General features: G+C 41.7%; 2 protein-coding genes across 2 annotated transcripts in view; one reads left to right on the top strand and one right to left on the bottom strand.

Moving 5' to 3' along the window:
• Window positions 1-356: 356 nt before the first annotated feature.
• On the bottom strand, window positions 357-13,857 carry plekhg7 (pleckstrin homology domain containing, family G (with RhoGef domain) member 7). Its single transcript, XM_070907622.1, has 17 exons — window positions 13,610-13,857; window positions 12,192-12,952; window positions 11,277-11,299; window positions 8,672-8,790; window positions 7,569-7,609; window positions 7,112-7,213; window positions 6,490-6,639; window positions 6,167-6,262; window positions 5,124-5,222; window positions 4,244-4,357; window positions 3,734-3,908; window positions 2,674-2,789; window positions 2,208-2,295; window positions 2,033-2,112; window positions 1,759-1,912; window positions 1,409-1,506; window positions 357-633 (listed from the first exon to the last, which is right to left on the bottom strand). Exons 2-17 carry the CDS (start codon window positions 12,807-12,809, stop codon window positions 523-525), a joined length of 2,184 nt encoding a protein of 727 aa, XP_070763723.1. The 5' UTR covers window positions 12,810-12,952; window positions 13,610-13,857; the 3' UTR covers window positions 357-522.
• Window positions 13,858-17,123: 3,266 nt separating this feature from the next.
• Window positions 17,124-19,529, top strand: part of itpr2 (inositol 1,4,5-trisphosphate receptor, type 2) — a 54,561-nt gene continuing 52,155 nt past the window's right edge. The window contains exon 1 of the mRNA XM_070908014.1: window positions 17,124-17,215. Within this exon, the coding sequence (XP_070764115.1) occupies window positions 17,124-17,215 (92 nt within the window). The remainder of the gene's footprint in view (window positions 17,216-19,529) is intronic.

Here is a 19,529-nt window from a genome sequence, read left to right as displayed (position 1 = left end):
AATGTAATTTATGTTCACATGCACCAGTTGATTTTCTAATTCATCGTCATGACAAACCTAAATAAAACCTACAGTATGTTTCTATCTTCTCGTGTGTTGTGTTTTTGTTTAGACAAGAATTACTCTTAGCCAACCATTAGCCAGTTTTGTACATTTAAGCAATGCATAATGCTTTTCTGAGCAATCTGCTCTCTTCATCTGCAGATGAAGTCAGCTTCAGTTTGCTCAGTTGTCTCAATTTTTAATCCAACGTAGACAAAATGTGATATGATCAAAAGCTTAAGAAGAGAAAGGAGAAAGATGAAATATGTGTTCTTTAAAAAAAACAAACACTGAAGAACAACTTTTACTACATAATCAGATATTTATTGTCCTCTACTGCAGCGGCTGCCTTTAAAGGCAAACATTTAGTTTACAAAATGATCCTAGTGCTAGTACAGTCATTTACAAGACGTCAGGAGACAGTGAAGTGCACATTGACAGTAGAGACATTTCAGACGGCTTCTAGTACTGTTTGGTGGCTCATATCTGTGAAGACTCCAGCCACAGGGAGGCGCTCTTGAGTCGTGGCTGCTGAGAGTCCAGCTTCAGCAGTGCTGTCACAGCGCCCTCTATCTTTGACATCCACACTCTCTGGAAAAAGTCACACATGTTTAATTAAGTTTAATATCCAGCAGTGAGCAGCTATTTGGACGGTTTGCTCAGATGATATTGATTTACTTATTTTTATAACTTTAAATTTGTAAAGTGTGTTCATGTGAGCCACTATCACTAATTCTGTGCTAGATCATAAAAACATGTATAAGATCATCCCGGAGCAGTGACTTAAACAATTTTCCTTAATTTACAGAAAGGACAAAATGACCTAAGAGATGCACACTTGTAGGAATTACTGTAAATTAAACTGTAATATGCATAAATCTTTAAACTAATCCGAGTTCCTAACTGTGTGGCAATTTATAAAGTGTCAGACTAACCTGCAGCTAAAACACATGCACATTTTAAAGACATAATACATCTTCACAAAAGGAAACCCTGCCTGATTTCTAATAATAATCTGTGTCAGTAAGTAACTGCAAGCACATGAGGTGAATCTAATTAACTGTGTAAGTGACGAATGGGTTTATTTGAGAATCCTCTAAACTCACATGCAAAACTGCCTTGAGCAAAACATACATTTAAAAAGATTATTATCTCTGTGAATGTTACCCGTAAAATGCTTTGTTGATGCTACAACACAGAAAGCAGAAATGTTTGGATATAATTAACAAATCCACACGATGTCGCACATCTGTATGGTATGTACGCAGTATTTTCATGGGCAGAAAACAATCGGAGCTCCGCAAGCTTTTAAAAGACTGCATGCCTTTTGAAACATCTGAGAAATTCATAGTTGAAGTGAATCTACCTTAGCAGACTCTGACGCAGCTTGCAGGATGAATGCACCGATACATTGCTGGTAGCGGTTCTGGTGCATGATTATGAAAGAGTGAGGCAGCCCAGATGCTGCAAAGGAAGCACAAAATTACAATTCCTCCATTAACATCAATTATAACACACAATACTGGCTGCGAACATAGACAGGGAAGTTAATCAAGACCTTTATCAAGTGCTCTTAACATATCCACTCACTGATATTAGATAAATAATCCAATAATTAAAATAAATCATTATTCATTATTCATTTGATTGAATAAGCATGAAATGTGTCCTTATTATGGAAGATGACAGAAAGAAAGAAAGTCTAAAAATGATTACTTGAGGCATTGAGCTGATCGATGTTCTTGAGCTGGAGCCGGTCCAGAGAGACAGGCTGGTCCAGAATCGTGAAGACGCATCCCTCCTTCAGCAGCTGATCCAGCTCCAGGTTCTGTGGCAGCCTCAGAGGATTCTGGTCTGGACCGATGGACCGCTACAGAGGAAGACAGGACTCAGTATGAACACGATATGCACAACAGTGTTACAACAGCCTCATACTAAATATCTACGGCGGTCCAGATCAGACAGAGGACAGGACGGCGGAGAGACGTACCTTCTTGTTTCTCTTTATCTTTGTGATCAGCAGGAATTCGTCGAACAGGAACAGATAAACGTCTATCAGCTTTGTGTTCTCTGGTAATGAACCAAAGAAAGATGGTGTAAGATTTTGTGCAAATCGAAGCGCTAAGCACGTAAAAAGTGTTGGGAGTTACTCCAGCTGGACACACCTGTGAGCACCAGTTTCCCTTCGTGCAGCAGACTTCTGTGAGAAATGAGATTCTCCAGAGTGACGGCCTTTAAGAGATGTTTCAGATTCTGAAAGAGAAGAAGTCAGTCAGGTAAGACGAAAACAGTTTCACCTTTTGACACATAAATATGGATATAGAGATCCGCGTTTCTGGTACCAACGTAACGGCTAATGAAACACTGTGAACACTCTGAAATTGTTTTCTTTGCTTTTCATGATATCTGATTAAATGATTGGATCATCTTATCTGCACACAAAAGGTATTGGAGGATGACGTGTTGGTGCATATCTGTGACTTTAAGCTTTGCTCTGTCAACAAAGCTCTTACGCACACACACAAATATTTATATATACACATATACATATATATATATATATATATACACACATATACATATATATACACACATATATATATATATGGAAACGCACATAAGCAGACAGACCTCAGGGACGAAGGCACGCTTGTCTCTCTCCCACACAGGCAGCCACACCAGGGCATCTCTCAACTGTTTCACCTTCTGGTAGTTATCCAGCCATTTGACCTTTCCCTCTAAATCACCTGTAAACAGAGAGGCATCATTTCAATCAAGACGGACAAAAACCTCTGACTTTGAAACCTTGTTGATTCCTTTTAAGAACAATCATGTACTTATATTAATAACACCTTTTATTCTAAATGACAGATACATTGTTCCTTACAGTGTGACAACGTGGCTAATAAAGCACTACTTTATTATCATGAAAATGTTTTCCTGTATGGTGATGGTTGCCTGCCAAACACAGGCGTGACCCTATCGTGACAGATTATTTTACAGTAAATATCCCCCCCACACCCATTGCCCAACACATCGTAGCCGTGTTTACAACACTCCTTGTCACATGTGTAGCCCTGCCACGCCTTTTTAATGGCTATGGGAAAGTGTGTCACTAAAGATTTGTGAGCCCACGCAGTTTGGTTTCGTTTGGTTATTTGTTCAATACCACAGAGTGACATTGAGGTGCAGCGCTGCAGCACATTTCCCACAGCCCGTCCATCTAGTTACAGAGTAAACTGCCACAACAGGTCTGCAGGCAGAGGCATGCTGTGATGAATAAGCGGTCAGGGCTCCTGGCTGCCGACCAAGACATGTAGCCTGTTCGCTCTGAAAGGCACAAACTGGTCTGTTTGTGTTGATGGAGATAACCTCATTTACATCTGCTCAACATGCTTCTTGTACCTTAATATGATCGTAAACCACCCGCAGACAAACACTTGAGTCATGATCAGCTGAATAACGTCCCTGAGACGTCGGCTTGTCATCAGCAGCTGAAAAGATCTGTGGGAAGAGCTGAAAGTCATGTGACTAACCCCCCCACAGTACGTGTACTCAATCAGTCTGCTGATAAGGCCGTGCTGAAATGCTCAGGTGGCGAAGAACTGGTTTTGTGTAAATAAGAACATATTTTGTAGTGATTCACTTCTCATTAAAATGGAAGTAAGTCAGGGCGGTGTATGCTGCTCACATATAGATGTGTCCACTTGCTCCGCTATAACCTGCAGGCCTCTGGTCTCGTCCTCCGCCTGGCATCTCTTCGCGATATTCCGCAACAACAGCGGGTATCGAGTTAGCCTCTGCAACGGCGCCACCAGCAGGTCACGCAGCTGCAGCCTTCGGCACTGTTCGTTCCTCTCACACCACTGGGGAGAGCAGGGGAGAAAGAGAGAGGACGGTGAGAGGAGGAAAAATGAGGAGGTCAGCGGGGTGAAAGAGCTCGTCACAGTGTTTGTTTGAACAGAGGGGTATTGGGGGGGGGGGGGTGAAGAGAAAAGAGATCTGAGACCAAAACATAATAAAAGGCCTAACAAATACATAAGCATGATGACAGGGAAGGTTACAGAAGGGGCAAATGGTCACATTCCTCTGTGACACTGAACTCTGTTTCCTGCTCGTGTCCCCTCTTATACTTGTACTGCGTTGTCAAGGTACACGCCGTCCTTGCCACCGCTTTAAGTCAGCTCCCTCCCTCCTGTACCTTCACGTAAGATCCAAAGTCCTCTCTGGGCTTCAGGCTGTCCAGATAAAGCAGAGCCGTGGAGTAGTTGAGGCAGTACTTCTGCAGGCAGTGACATATGCTCTCCCGGAAAGCCTGCCAACAGATAGGAGTGTTACACAAACATCAGGACACAGACTGCTGGATCACATCAGCCATTAAGCTGCAGATAAACAGATCATAAAAAAAAAGGCAAGAAGAAGATGCCAATCTGGGTACGAGCAGAAAAACCTGTGAGTGAAATATTTTCTCCAGCTACTGTGAGGTGAATTATTTCCTCTCTGCTGCCTCTGGTGATGCATCATTTAACAGTATGAGACAATTTCTTTTTTTTGTTGATCTTTGGAGCTCAAAATGATTTATTAACAAAGAACAAAATATGAAACTAGGATTGTTGTAGACTTGTGTGTCAGAGAAAATGTGAGCTCTTCGACACAACCTGATCCTTATCAAAGCTATGAATATGATTTATTATTATTATTTTATTCTGGAGAGGCTCCTGCAGTGGGAGATGAGGCTGAGAACAGACTAGCAGCAGATAGTGGTCGTGCTACTCCAAAAATATATGCATACATTTCTTTGATTCAAAACAAATTAATTATTAGCGACAATATAAGTGTTGAGCAATGACAAATTGGACAAATAAAATAATGTATTGGTGATATTTAATGTGCGTGCACACAAGTTTGTCTTCAAATGTGAAATGTTTCCTTCGTCTCCAACTTCTTATCAGAGGAGTTTTTACAATTGAATGAATAACTGTGGCTGTAGACTGCAGTGAGACTCAGTGTGTGTGTGTGTGTGTGTGTGTGTGTGTGTGTGTGTGTGTGTGTGTGTGTGTGTGTGAGAGAGCCACACTCGCCTTGCTCAGCAGCTCCAGCAGGGTGGGCCCGCCACCCTCAGTAATCTCCAACGTGTCCTTGATGACGCGGAGGAGGTTGTTCAGGAAACCAAAGCTCACCTGCAGCAGAAAACACTCCGTGTCAAGTGTCACCGTGCAGCCATGCAGCACTCTTACATCTCAGTCACTTTCAGCCGGTTAACAGCACAGAGAAGTAGACGAAAGACAACAGACAGCCGTCCACTTAACGTGATGTGCTACATGAAGTTACACAAGCTTTCCACACTTTTAAATGTATTTCCCTCTTTCATTTCTTCTAAATTACTGAATTTACAGAACACTGCAGCTTTATCACAAAGTAATACTTCTACTAATATAGAACACCAAAAACAACAAATACAAATATATAATTTCCCCTTGTTTTCACCAGTAACTGTACTGTAACTGAGGGATGCGCCATACTCTGACGTTTGGTCAATTAAAGACAAAAACAAAAGTGAGTTAATTTCCCACTAAAAAGCTTCTCTATTAAGCTGTGTGTAAGATATACTGTAACACACCTGCTGAATGGGTGATGAATGAATGAATGAATGAATGAATAGATAAACAATAAGAACACTTTGCATGTCACATATTAAGTTATTGTTTTGTCTTATTTATTTTCATGGTTTTAGATGTTAGGTTGTTATTTTCTAGGATTAAATCTTTTGTATGATTTTAATAAAAACATTATCCATAACTTCTCGGTTTGATTCTGATTTTGTGGCATACTGTATCTTGTGCGATACGTCTTATGTCGTTTGTCTCTCACACATTGCTACTGGCGCCTCTTGGACACGGCACTCTCGAAAAAGGGATTTTTAATCTTCTGGTTAAATAAAAGTTGCAATAAATAATTCATCATCTTCTTATTCAGTTAGAGTTAAGATTTGCTGTCTTTTACCTTTTGGTGCTACATAAACAGCATTATTATAATGCTATGAAGACTGCCGTTGTCTATGATTATTTACATAAAACACCTAAAACTAGCGGGCCTCACGCTATTTATTTGCATAATTTCTCACCAGACAAAGCTCATTGAGGTTTGCAAAAAGCCTCCAGAAGTCGACATCAGTCAGGCAGTTCCTCATCTGCAGGTTTGTGAGTGTAGCCAAAAACACCTGAAAGTCAGAGAGAGAAAAGGCTCAGGCTATCTGTTGTGCTAGCATTCAATTTCTAATCCACTGCTGTAAAGAATGGAAAACCTGAATGGGCTTTTACATGAACCCCACTGACAGGACGAAAAACACAAAGCCACAGGTGTTGTGTTTCGTTTGAGTTTGGTCTATTTATTGGTGTGTGTGTGTGTATTTGCATGTGCATTAGGAGGCTTTGTACGGACAGTCACCTCTTTGAGAACCATGAGCTGATCCAGGAAGTAAACACACTCGCTGGTGAAGAGTTCCCAGATGGCCTCGTGTCTCTTGAAGCCCTGAGGGTCAGAGGCGGCGCTCACCTGGGAGGACTGGTCCTGCAGGAACTCCGCCAGAGAGTAGTCCTGCACACAGACGGGCAGAAAAAAAGACAAAAGACTGCTTTCAAAAAAATTTTCAGAAAGACTTAACCAGGGAAATGGGATATTTATTTACACCTCAGAACTTGTGTGTGTATAAAAACTCACTGTCACCACTCATACCTACCATCCTGAGACACTCGAGCGCATGTCAGTGTTTGTTTATGTACGTGTGCAGGGTTTACCTGACTGGTTACTGCCTAGAAATTCTGGTTCTTGCACAACTTGTGTCACTTAAACGTCGCAGGAGCTTCCCTCTAACTGCCGTCCTGTTATTTCTGAGTCACTTGTTAAACACTGAGATCTATTTGAATTGGAAATCTGGATCTTGGTTGTTCAAATTCTGACTTTTGCTTGGATTAGAAGTCACTGCACAGTCAGAGTCAACATGATGATTTACATAACAAACAACCTGGATGCTTAAGGGCTTTTGCTGCTGACAGCGTTCATTTCTCACCTTATACCTCTGAAAGTCAGAGTTTCTCCAGTCTTGAATCTGTGAGGTTGAGAGATTTTTTTCAACATCTGATGCTGTGCCTGTCTGCGACTTCCCTTTAGTCTGAAAGGTGAAGGAAAAGACACACATTTAAAAAGGACTTTCAGTTATGATGTGTGTTGATCAAGGGAAAGGATGTGTTTACAGATTTGTTATTTTGTTCAAATATCCCTCCATATGTGTTCAAAAACTAGTTTGGCTCAAGTTCTGCATTTCAAAGTGTTGACCAATTACAAAACTTTGGACCAAAAGGGATAAGAGGAACCACATTAATCTGCTTTGAGAAGTGGGTCAGAGAACAATGTCCAAATTAACTGCCCACTGCTACAACAAAGCACATCAAAAACAAAACACGAGTACACCACTGGCACCAGCCACACACACAACAACAACAAAAACTAACAGACAACACACTTACCGTACTACGCCTCGAAAAAGGCCACTTTGACTTCTTAGTATCTGTAAGAGTCATAAACATAAAATACTGGTCATTAACAACAGAACAAGCAGGAATGTGTGCTGTGCAATAGACGGGATTAGAATCAAACAAACAAAACAGTGTTTTAGGATAAAAACTTGTGGACTTGGAGACTTACTGAAGGACTAATGGTTCAATTATTTTTGCAAATGTGAGAGGTTAAATCACATACGAAGTAGCACATAAATAGTGTACTGTATGCGTGACTGTTCACTGTTTAACCTTTCAATCTGAGTGCCACTTCCATTTATCTGCCTCTCAAAGACTCTAATTAGCGTCAAATATGAATGTCTTTTTCAGAGTAACCAGGGCTGTTATAAAATGAATATAATTGTGATGTGAATCATTTCATTTGCATTCATGATTTATGCTGGTTTATATACAGAATTTAGGTTAGACTGAAAAAGTGATGTTACAAGATGCAATTTATTAACATTCTCGGATGAAACTAGTATGAACGCTCACCATCTCATTAAACTGAGTGAAATCTGAGAGATTTTTTGTGAAACTATCAGCTCACAACATCCTCTTAAACTAAGAAAGAATACAGGCTAACATTTAGAAAGGACAAACATTTACTCAAAGTCATTTTTATTCTGGTTTTCCTCAAGTCAAACCATGTTACTAAGCCTTCTGACTTCATAGGGGTCAAGGGTCAACACCTAGACTGTGTGTGGTAAAAAAGCATCATAACCAACAAATAACAAAGGCAACTATTTAGTGAACTTTCTACAGCCTCTGCCCTCATTATGCAGACGGGGGAAACAACCAGACTTTGATGCTCACATGTTGCTTGGATTGCCTCAACTCCCACGCAAGGACGGGTTACAGCTAAGCATGATAGCTCATTTTGCTCTTAAGGGCCGTATTTATATGTGAGTGTTAGCAAGATACACCAATTGGTTCATGTGGAAGCATCGCTTAAAACAGGGAGCGGACCACCAGCACTCTGCTGGGACTGACAGGGTTAAATCGGCCATTTGGTTCACAAAGTAAGAAACAATATAATACATAATATAATGTAATATAACATAGGACTTTACCAGAGAAGTTTGAACCATTTAATATGTCGGCTGCTCCATTGGATACAAAAAGGTCTCCTGGTGAAACATCCAATCCAGGCAAGCTGACCACCACGGAGCTCCGCCTCCTCTCCTGAAGCCTGAGGGAACAGTGAACAGGTCAACGTCTCCAGCTGGTATTCCTCTTTCTTTGGTGGCCAAACACCTTCAGATTAAAACTGGTAGTAATGATTGACAGCCTCATTGGACATCTGAGATTCACTGTTAAGAGTTCTTATTATTCTTTTGTAAATGTTGTACAGCGCAAAGAGAATAGACTTAACACAAGCCACAGGAAATAACAGAATTCCTTTTGTCCTCTTACATGGTTGAAATACCACTGAAATACCATCTGCATTGTGCAAGCAAATTGGCGATTAACATGAGTAGCAGAAATCATAAAGGATAAGTGTTATATGTCTGGCTTATGCGTGTATAGCTGCTGATTAATAGATCACTCTATTTGTGTGGAAGGAGGCGAGCTGCCAGTGTGTGCCAGTTATAATCCTCTTGGTCTCCTTTTCATAGTTTGAAAGCGAGGCATGGCTGCGGCTGGAAAAACACAGACCGGCCTTTTAGCCTCAGGCAAAGCTCAAACAGCCACTGTTCTCAAGTGTTTTGACTTATCCTCTGCTGCTGCACTTCAGGGATTACCGCTGAGAGTAAAAATGGACATCCGCGTGTTTAAATTAAAAACCAAAGAGCCTAATAAATGTAATTCGACGATGTTATGGAGGTACGGCTGAAATATGCAGATTAAATATCTTGAAATGGCGTGGCCACATGGATGTTTTCATGTGTTACAAGAATAACTGAACATTTGTAAAACTGATCGATGACTCCAACAATCACAATCCAAACTGTGCCTACATGAGGCTTCTTGTCATTTAACGTGGCTACAGTCAGCGGAAATAAACAGGACAGCAACCAGACAGACTGGTTTTGCCAAAAGGTAAGGTTCGCTTTCAGCACGTCGACACTGATCGACAGCTGGTCAGTGACCCACGTCAGCATGCGGCGGTTTCACCTCTAAATGTTTCACGGTTTTGGCTTCAGAAAGAACAGTTTAGAGCTCAGAAGTAGATAGAAGAGGATCTGATAAAGGAGAAATAATCACACAAAATCTGAGATAACATTGTTGTAGAATCCACTTCACACCATTAGCAGATTGTAATCACATCCCCATCACATCGCGGTATATCAACACCCTTTCTCCCCAATAAAGGACATGATCAGACTATAAGGAAGCCTGATTTACTGATCAGGCCTAATGACCCAGTTTATAACAATACAATAAACTAGAGCAGAAGTACAAGCAAGAGGAACAATGCTGGTGCTGGTTTGTCTCGGTCCACTATTGTGTGTAAAATCTGCTTTGTTAGACTCAATGATTATTCTTTTACTTTCTTCCTCTTAAAGCTCATAATTCCCCCTCAAACAGTAGCTGCATTTCTGCTGCTGTGCCTGCACCGCTGCACAAGCGCCAAACGAGACTAACTCGAATGCACATGTAGGCCACATGGCTGCAGGGCCAACCTGTGCACTTGAAGGATAAGTTAGCCTACAACTGAACAGGAGTAAATGGCTTTTTTTTTTTCCTCCAGGAGGAAACTGTGAAAGCACCGACTGTTCACCGCTCTCACCGGAGTCGTGTTCCCCTTGATAAACTGATACAAACCCCCCCCCCCCCCGATCAATGTATAGACAGGCAGTGCTGAATCACCAGCAAAACAGATAACAGCACCTGAGCGCTGTCGAGGAGACGTGGCTAATGGGACAGTAAGAACGACTACTCCTCTAAACCAGGTCAGTGCCTCCTTGCCGTTCATTCCACAGCATCTTCACAATGACATCCTGTTGCTTTGTGACCGCTCGGAAAGCTCTCTCTGTGTCAGCCTCTCTGCCAGCGAGAACACTTGTAAAAAATGGGTGTTTTGTTCCCGCACAACAAGAGAAATAATGATGCACAAAAACAAAACAGTCCCGACCAATGGCTGCCAGGGCCTGGTCGCTGTAAGAGGCACAGTGCCAGGGTGCAATTACAGGGACAATAGCTGCCTAATTATCCAGTGAGGGGAAGAGCCCGGCAGCCCATTAGGAGGGGTGTGGGTGGCAGTAAGAGAAAACAGCCTTAATGAGGGTTTGTCTAGTCTGTACATAACCATGGGACTCTCAAAACTTAACCCATCAAGCTTATGCTCCATTAACAAAGACATGAATGACAATGAATACACAGTGGGGCTCCTTAAACCAAAAGGTCCAATCACCCTCGCTTATGAGTGTCCTGCCAACACAAAAGGGGGCTTGGCACTCATGATGCCGAAGTGACATGTCATAGCTCACATTGTTGTGTTAGTGAAATGATTTTAAGCAGATATTCTGGAAACAGAAGCAGCAGCGGCTCACTGCGGAAATTAGAGATGAATGAGAGTGACAAAAAAAAAACCAAATGTGAGTCCAGCTTATCAGTTACAGGAAAGGTTTTACCACATTCCTGATATGCAAACATGTTCTGGCAAACGTGAGAGTGAAGTCCTGGTGTGTTACGCTGACACACAACATGCAAAACAGTCCAAGGTACACCTACCTATTACGGCAATGCTCTTTCTCCTGCAAAAAGAGCAAAATACTTCATCAGTCAAAGAAAGACATTCAAGTGTAACCACTCTTAATCTAACACGGTTCGCTGAAAACATACATTAGAGGAAACGTACTGAGGTGATGAACTTCTTAGCACCTCCTTGAGATTTAGACCTTGAAGTTACAGCATGAATCAAAACTAGTTCAAATCAGATAATTGTACGCAGTGAGAGCACTCTTTATTTTCTAGTGCTCTCAAGTTTCATAAAACTGTAATTATTATACTAATTACATGCCATATTAACACCATCTTCCTGTGCACTCAGCATTAAATAGAGGATGCAAAGACCTCCTACTGCTAACGACACCACTATATCACTTTCAAAGACATTCAAATTTGAATCAGTGTTTTAAGTGGCCGCTTGGATTGAAAAGCCTCTGATATCTGAGGAGAATGTCGGGACTCTATTGAGAATGTGCTCGGTTGAATACCACGAGCTGATGAATAGATCTCCCCATTATCTTTTTCCATCGCTCACTGACCCCTCCATTATTGGGTGACTGCTGACTGCGGTGAATAGGGGCCCAAGGAGAGCACTTCCCAGGGCTCTCCAGGCAGTGGGTTTGGTCAGAGCTGTCAGTGCATGTAACTGCTGATTCATTTGCTGTCAAAAGCTCGCATTGTGAGTGACCACCGCAGGAGGCAAGGCGAGGGAGAGGGAGAGAAGGTTTCCGCAAGGAAGGAATGTGTAACCATTTAAATGATAGGCTTGAGGTAAAAATCCTCACCAGACTGCAGCACATGACTTGTGGTGATGGTGGGAAGAGGTTTGCAAGATGATTAGGGAATCAAATGATTTCTACCCAACTATATATATATACACAGACATGCTTCAATTAAAATGACACAGAAGACGCTCACCCGTACTTCACTATCAGGAAATCCAAAATCTTTAACATGAGCAGGATGAGAACTGCGACATTCTTGTCTCTTGGAAGCGATGCCGTTGTCAAAAGTCTTTGATCTATGTGATCTGGTTCTCTGTCGGCCCGAGGACGAAATGGGCTGATCGTCGTGACAGATCTCTCCATCAGAGAGGGGGCTCGCTGCAAGAGGAGACTTGACTCTGTGTACCGGGGACAGGGGCCTTATGGGGGATGGCTCCTCCAGAGTGCTCCCCATCCAGGTATCCATCACAGGGCGTCGGGTGCTCCTCATCCTCCTCAATGTGGGAGACGTGGAGATGCGCCCGGGGGCCTGCCGGTCAAACTGGAAGAAAGGTGCTGCCAAGCCGTCGGTGTCCACCAGGGACGAATGTCTCAGCTTGGAGTTTGTCCGTGTGAGATCTATGTGCATTATGACCGGGTTGCTGGTCTGACTCTCCTTGTGCTCAACAGGCCCCCAGTCCGTTTGCGTCTGTGCATTTGCCACACCTGTGGGGACGACTTCATTTTCAGCCCACTCTATGTAACTCCAGTCCAGCTTCTTCTCAACGTCCTGGTCTTTGTCCTGTAGAATGACGTGCTTCAGTGTAGACATTATAACCTCAAAGGCATCGTAGTGCAGCAAAGATCAGAAAACGTGTGATCTAATGGTCGGGTTGCTTTGCCTCCTCTGAGTTAAGGTCAGATGACAATCCTGTTGCATTCCAACTCTGTTCACAGCATTCACCTCTCAAGCCTCTGGGGGGGAAAGTAGAAAAAAAGTGTCAATACCCAACAAGCAAAACGAAGCAGAGTGAGCACAAACCCACCTCCTAATCTTCTAAAAGGAGATTTAACCTGGGTTATGAATGGTCACTTGGCAGTAAAGTAGCCTTAAACAGATAAAGTATGAGGATAACTTAGTGTGCATGAACACATCGTTGTGTTCGTGAAGAGGAGCAAACCAGTCAAGGGGGGAACAATCATACTACGGCACATATTTCAGTGTACAGTAACTGCATAGTTTGTCAATAGAAGTCTTGACAATGTGGTGTGAGACACAAAGAACCAGAGGAAGCCACGCACCTTGTTTCAGCTCTCCTGTCTCAGACTATTGTCTGGTCCAGTGTTTGTACACCGATATTGATTTTCTCCTTTGGTAGCCTACCACAGATATTACACTGCCGTGTTGATTCCCGCTTCACCACCATATCAGGTTAATTGCATTGTTTATTCAAAGCCGCGCGAGCTGTGAACTCGGCGCATCCACGAGGCACCAAAGGTAAGAGAAGAAACAACGCAGCCGAAAGTTCACAGCGGTGATAAACCGCACTGAAGATAGCGCCTGCGTGAAAGCAGAAGCCGCACGCTCTCGGAAACAAACTCATTAAAACTGAAGAAGTCCGGTTTACTTACATCCACCGGTGCCTCGCGACGACTTGACCGACTGGTGGTGACGCGAAGTGTGACCGCGAGAGTCCTGCTGCCGGTGTCGGAGGCAAACTGAGCTGGCTCAATGCGAAGAAGAAGAAGAAGAAGAAGAAGAAGAGGAGGGAGAAAGTGTCCGACCGGCGGGGTTCAGTTTTCTGTCAAAACACGAGAGCCAGGAAACAGGTCTGTGCGGTGCGGTGCGGAGCGAAGGACGGAGCGGAGCCTCTCATTGTCCAGAGCTGGTGGAAAGGTGCGACTGCACTGCCTGCATGGGAACATCAATACTCTCTCTCTCTCTCTCTCTCTCTCTCTCTCTCTCTCTCTCTCCACCACAATACACACGAGCAACAACAAGTAGCTCAGTGAATCACCACTGGCCTCTCACCGTTAACATCCAACTGTTAAAATATATCTCATCTGATCATCTACTGCAGCCTACGTGGAAGAAGTACTCCCTCTACTTAAGTAATAATACCACCGTGTCAGGATACTGTTAAAGTAAAAGTCCTGCAAGTATTAGCAGCTAAAGTGTTATTGATGATATATATTATATTACATCATTATTGATGCAGCAGATTTTAATGTTGCAGTTGATTATTTAATTATAATAAGTCCTTCATATTATGTTGGGTGGTGAAATCGACACATAAATAAATGATAAAAAATGATATTTTATTTTTTGATCATGCTGGCAAATAAATGTAGAGGAGTAAAAAGTACACAATTGAAATGTAGTGGAGTAGAGTAGAGATGTGAAGTAGCATACAATGAAAATACTCACAAAAGTACCTCAAATTTGTAGTTGCATACAGTATTTGAGTAAATGTACTTAGTTCATGTGTATTATCATGTATATGTGTGTGGAGTAATGTGAAAACCATTAGTTATATATTTTTTCTTACATTCTGAATTATTAAAGCATGTCTGTAAAGTAGGCCTACAGTACTGTGCCTCCTACTTTCTGTTAGAGGCATTGTATCAAAAGGACTATTACGCACATCATGTAAGCATGTCGCTTCAGACATGAACCAGTTTGTGTGCCAACATTAAATCATTTTACAGCATTAAAAGGTCATGACGCAAGAGAAGGCTATAAAAATCTACACTTTGTCAAAGTACTCCAGGGCATTTTTCTGGAGTCTACCATTATACAGCTATATCATCTCCTCTGGTTCCACTAATTCTGTAGTATATAAAGTAAAGTGTATATATGTTTTTTTTTATGTTACATTTTCATCATCAAATCTATCAATGTGTAGTGGTATTTGTAAATTTAAATGTGTGTCATTGTGTCTCACCTGCAGACTGTGAAGAACCAGTTTGAATTAACCTGTTCTGGTCCATTTGTTTGTATTTAACACAAAGTCAGTGGAGCAGCTGAATCACCCGTTGACTCAGTAAAGTGAACACTAGAGGGCGATATAGGTCACATAATGGAATAATGGGATCCCCTGTATGAGCCTGAGCCCTTCGAGGCTTGTTCTTTAGCGGCTCCTGGTGCTTCAGTACAGGTATTACAGATTCAGATCCTTTACTTAAGGAAAGGTACTAATACAACAATGTAAATATACTCCAGTAAAAGTCCTGCATCCAAAACCCTACTTAGGTAAAACTACAGAAGTATTATCGGCTAAAAGAATCAAAAAATAAATGTATTCATTCTATAGAAAAATGTGACCGATATTATTATAAATGATATTATGAGATTGTTAATACTGATGCATCGATATGTGAGCAGCATTTTACTGTTGCAGCTGGTCGATGTGGAGCTAGTTTTCACTTTATATGCAGTTAATTTGGTAGTTTAGTGTAATGTTTCCCAATCTATCGGTTGTGCTGCTCCAAAGGGTCGCAAGATAAATCTGAGGGGTGGTGAGAGGATTAATGCAGCAGAAAAGTATGATATAAAAAGTAAGATACTCAACTCTGTCTTTGCTTTTTTTGTGTGTGAAATATTGCATAATTTAAATTTTAGCCTTAAACAGTTGTTTAAATGTCTCTTGGGTGGAGCTGCTAACAAGTCAAAGACATCTGAAAGGTGACAAGGGGCCCCATTTTTGTAAAGGGCCACAAGCCAAAAAGGTTGGGAACTACCGGTTCAATCACTGACAATGCATTGTATCTCATGAACTTATCATACGTTTAATGAGTAAATTCATGAAAAGTAACAATAGCTGTGAAATAAATGTAGTGCAGCAAATATGTCCCTCTGAAATGTAGTGGAGTAGAAGTGTAAAGTAGCATTAACTATAAATACTCAAGTAAAGCTCAAGTGCCTCAGAATTATATTTAAGAGTAGAACTTGAATTGTATATATTTATTTACTTTCACTAACTTGTTGTGTATTTCAGGCTGGAAGCTGAAGAAAGTGGATGAGGACTGTGGACCTGTGGAGCGCACAACACAAAACAAATCAACAAAAAATGATGTATGCAGTATGTGAAATGTTGCTGTGATTTCCGTTTCGTAGATGTATTTATTATTTTTTTGTGATATGTTGTTGTTTTTGCCTAAATACATTTGTTTTTTTGGAAATGTTGTGGTTTGCACTTCACTGCTATGGAGACCCAAAGTGATATGAAATGAAATTATGAAATAATCCTAGTGGACGTAACAATTCATAGGATTCAGTTGTTAAAACTCATTATTATGACATGTTATGTTATTTCACAATCACAGCATTTATTGCAGGTCATTTTTTTATTTGATTTCAGCAGTTTATATTTCAAAATGTCCACTTTTCCAAAGTTTGTCTTTTAATTTTAAAGGTGTTACTGTGAAAAGAAGCAGGATGGAATAACATGATATTATATTGTATATTTTGTCTGTATTGCATGAATGAATCTGTCTACCTGCAGATATACATGGAAATGAGTATAAGCTGAGTAAAAGTTTCATAAAGGATACATGAATATGTTTATGTCCATATTCACAAGTCTAATCATGCAATATTCCAATAGAAACAACAAGAATCTGTTGTAGTCTATTAAGCAGCCTTTATGATACATCCCAAAATATGTCTATCTAAATGTAATATCTATCAGTTGTCTACACCTACAGCTAAAGGTATATTGTGATTTAAGTGACTGCCTTGTACTTTTCTCTGAATACAAACAGAAACATGTCATTGAACGGAACTGGCTCGCAGCCCTGACAGCAGCAGTCTCCTCCCCCTGAAGTGGATGTGAAGAAGAGCTCTCTCCGGTCTGTCTGACATACAGGAAGAAGTTGAATAAGTCTCAAAACACAGCGCCTTCTTAAAAAGCGCCACCAGTTTTTGCACGTTGGCTTTTTCTTCTTCTTCTTCTTCTTTTTTTTTTTTTTTTTAACTTTCTCAATCGACTTGCTGAAGTGTGGAGGGGGAGGAATGGAGGTGAATCTGAGGACTGCTGCTTGACTGGAGGCGCTGTAACGCGTGGATCACTTCAGCCGAGGAGAAGCACCATTCGCTTTCTAAATGGGGGAACCAGGACAAATGTAACACGTTTACTCAGTGAAAATGTCAGAGCACAGATCCAGCTTTCTTCACATCGGAGACATTGTGTCTCTGTACGCGGAAGGCTCGGTGAATGGCTTCATCAGTACTTTGGGGTATGTTCCTCCTGTCTTGCCTCTTACTTTCTCCTCACTGGGGAGTCCATATGGATTAATGCTCATATCTTATTACTCTCACTTTACATCTGACGCCACTTCTGCGCCTCTTCATCTTTATACGTTCACTGTGAACTTAAAGCAAACTTTAAAGTGTGCGACTTGTGGTCAAGGCCCGTCAGCGCGCAAAACGCTGCTTCTCAGGAAATTCTTCACGTTTATGCAAATGTAACAGGAATGCAAAGCAGCGTGTTACCCAGGTACACAAGTGGTACTGGTTACAAGCAGATCTGTTTGCTCTGGTCCCCAAAGTAGGGCCCGGGGACCCGGAGGGCGACACGAGGAGGTGTAAGGGGGCCCTTCAGCAAAATAAGGGAGGAGTATCTCTATGTTTTCATTCATTTGAAGTTAAAATAAGGACGTACGATCAGTTTACTGACCCTAGAAAACACTGTCCTACAAAGATATGTATTTTTCACTTGACATACACTCTGAGTTGTCCTCGTGATCCTCCATATTGTGTAATTTAATATAACAGCCACTCTGAGATCTGAGCCACATTTTGATTTGGGAGAAAGTGAAGTGGAGCTCAAAATCTTAAGTTTCCTGCCATTTGAAAGCAGTGGTTACCGACCTGGGGGTTGGGAAGATAAACCTGAGGGGTCACAAGATAAGTAATGGGACATGAAAGAAGAATTAACATCAAATGTCCATGTGAAATACTTGAGGGACTGCCCATGGGCATGGTCAGCTTGTGATGAGGTTTTGCAAGCAGACACTGCTTCATGTTAAGGTGTCGCAACTGTAGTGAGTTTGGGAACCACTGCCTTCAAGTGTGATGTGAGTTTTAATCTTTCTTACAGTCAGTCAGACAGTAGTTGTGAGTCTGACTTCATGTTTAAGCCTGTGTGTAGGTGTGATGGAAACTTCTTTTGATAGTGTCATTCTCCACACGGCAGTGCAAAAAGTGCCACGGGCAGTTTGTGTGGATGTAGTTCCTCCTCAGCTGAAAGCTTCATTGCGAGGTGAAATGCCTCAGTGGTTCCGGGTGCACTCTGGCCTCTGAGCCTGCAGAACAAGCGTGGAAATATCGACTGGCCCCGAGGAATGAGTCTGCCCCACCCACCTCCTCTCCCTTCTCACTCTCGCTCTTTCCTTTTTCTCCCTTAAATTCCTCTCGCAAACAGTAACTTTACAACAGCTGGCACATTGTGATGTTAAACCCTCTTCTTTAACGCCTTGTGCTGGGGAGGATCAATGAAACATGCTCATACCTTGACTTACAACCTGCTTATTTACAAAACAATGCTCAATGCCTCACTATCTGCAGGAGTGCACACAGCCAAGCCTACGTTCTTTTGCTGAAAAGCTCCGTTAGCTGTAAAGGCCCGCGCCAATGCAAATGTAAGCAGCAGTACACACAGTAAATTTCAAAATGTAAAAGTGCGCAGCGGCGATTGTTCACAGCTCCTGTTGATGTTGTTATTGTTGGAAGCAAAGCAGTGAAACTCTTATCAGTGATTCAATAACTCATGTAGTTTGACAGGAGTATTTTCTCAAGGACTGTGCTGTGCCAGAGCTCACCAAGGCCCAGAGAACCTGCAGGAACCTCCCTGAGCCGCAGCCCCTGTGAGCACAATGTAACCTCGACCAGCCAAGGACTGCCCGTGTTTGCTCAGGATAACATTAAATCTGCGAGTTCCTCACACGCCTCGCATTGCAAACACACAAAAGCCAAAAGGACCTTTTGAGTTTCTTATAAGGTCATCTGGCTGATCCAGATCTATTAGTGACCTTGACCTCTTGGATCCCGTGCTGTCCTACATTTTCATGACATTTATTTTTACGATCAGAAAGGTTCATTTTGGAGAGCCGTGATATATTTCAGTTCATAGGAATCGAGAAAATCACTTTATTGAGGACCTGTAGTGCATATTTAAGATAAGAGATGCATTATAAGACAAAGATAAAATAATTCTGTATCCATTATTGAAGTGTTTTTGTATATGATTATATTCCCTTTGATTTATACGCTCCATAAGCAGTGAAATAATGACAGGATACAGTTAATGAGGAAGTGTGTGACTCAATTACATTACTGGGCTGCTTCATCAGCAGGTTGAAACATGCAATAACAGACATTGGTTGTAAAATCTTTCTCATATGTGCACTTTTCTTACAGATGAGTCATTCTGCTGTTTCCTTTTACTTTTTCATTACAAAACTTTTCACAGAAAAGAAACGCAGACCTGCTGCTGCTACATTACATACTGTATTTCTTCTGTGTTGTTGTCTCAGTCTGCTCAACACAAGC

Source organism: Enoplosus armatus, chromosome 6, assembly GCF_043641665.1.
Source record: "Enoplosus armatus isolate fEnoArm2 chromosome 6, fEnoArm2.hap1, whole genome shotgun sequence".
Lineage (NCBI taxonomy): Eukaryota > Metazoa > Chordata > Actinopteri > Centrarchiformes > Enoplosidae > Enoplosus > Enoplosus armatus.
The sequence above is the reverse complement of the archived record's forward strand: the minus strand, read 5'-3'. Positions and strand labels throughout refer to the sequence as shown.

Excerpts from the sequence above, each read along its gene's own strand:
- plekhg7 (XM_070907622.1), bottom strand. The coding sequence starts at position 12,809 with ATGTCTACACTGAAGCACGTCATTCTACAGGACAAAGACCAGGACGTT. Across the intron at positions 2,113-2,207 it reads AGGGAAACTGGTGCTCACAG|AGAACACAAAGCTGATAGAC; the intron begins GTGTGTCCAGCT and ends GTTCATTACCAG. Across the intron at positions 634-1,408 it reads CTGCGTCAGAGTCTGCTAAG|AGAGTGTGGATGTCAAAGAT; the intron begins GTAGATTCACTT and ends GACTTTTTCCAG.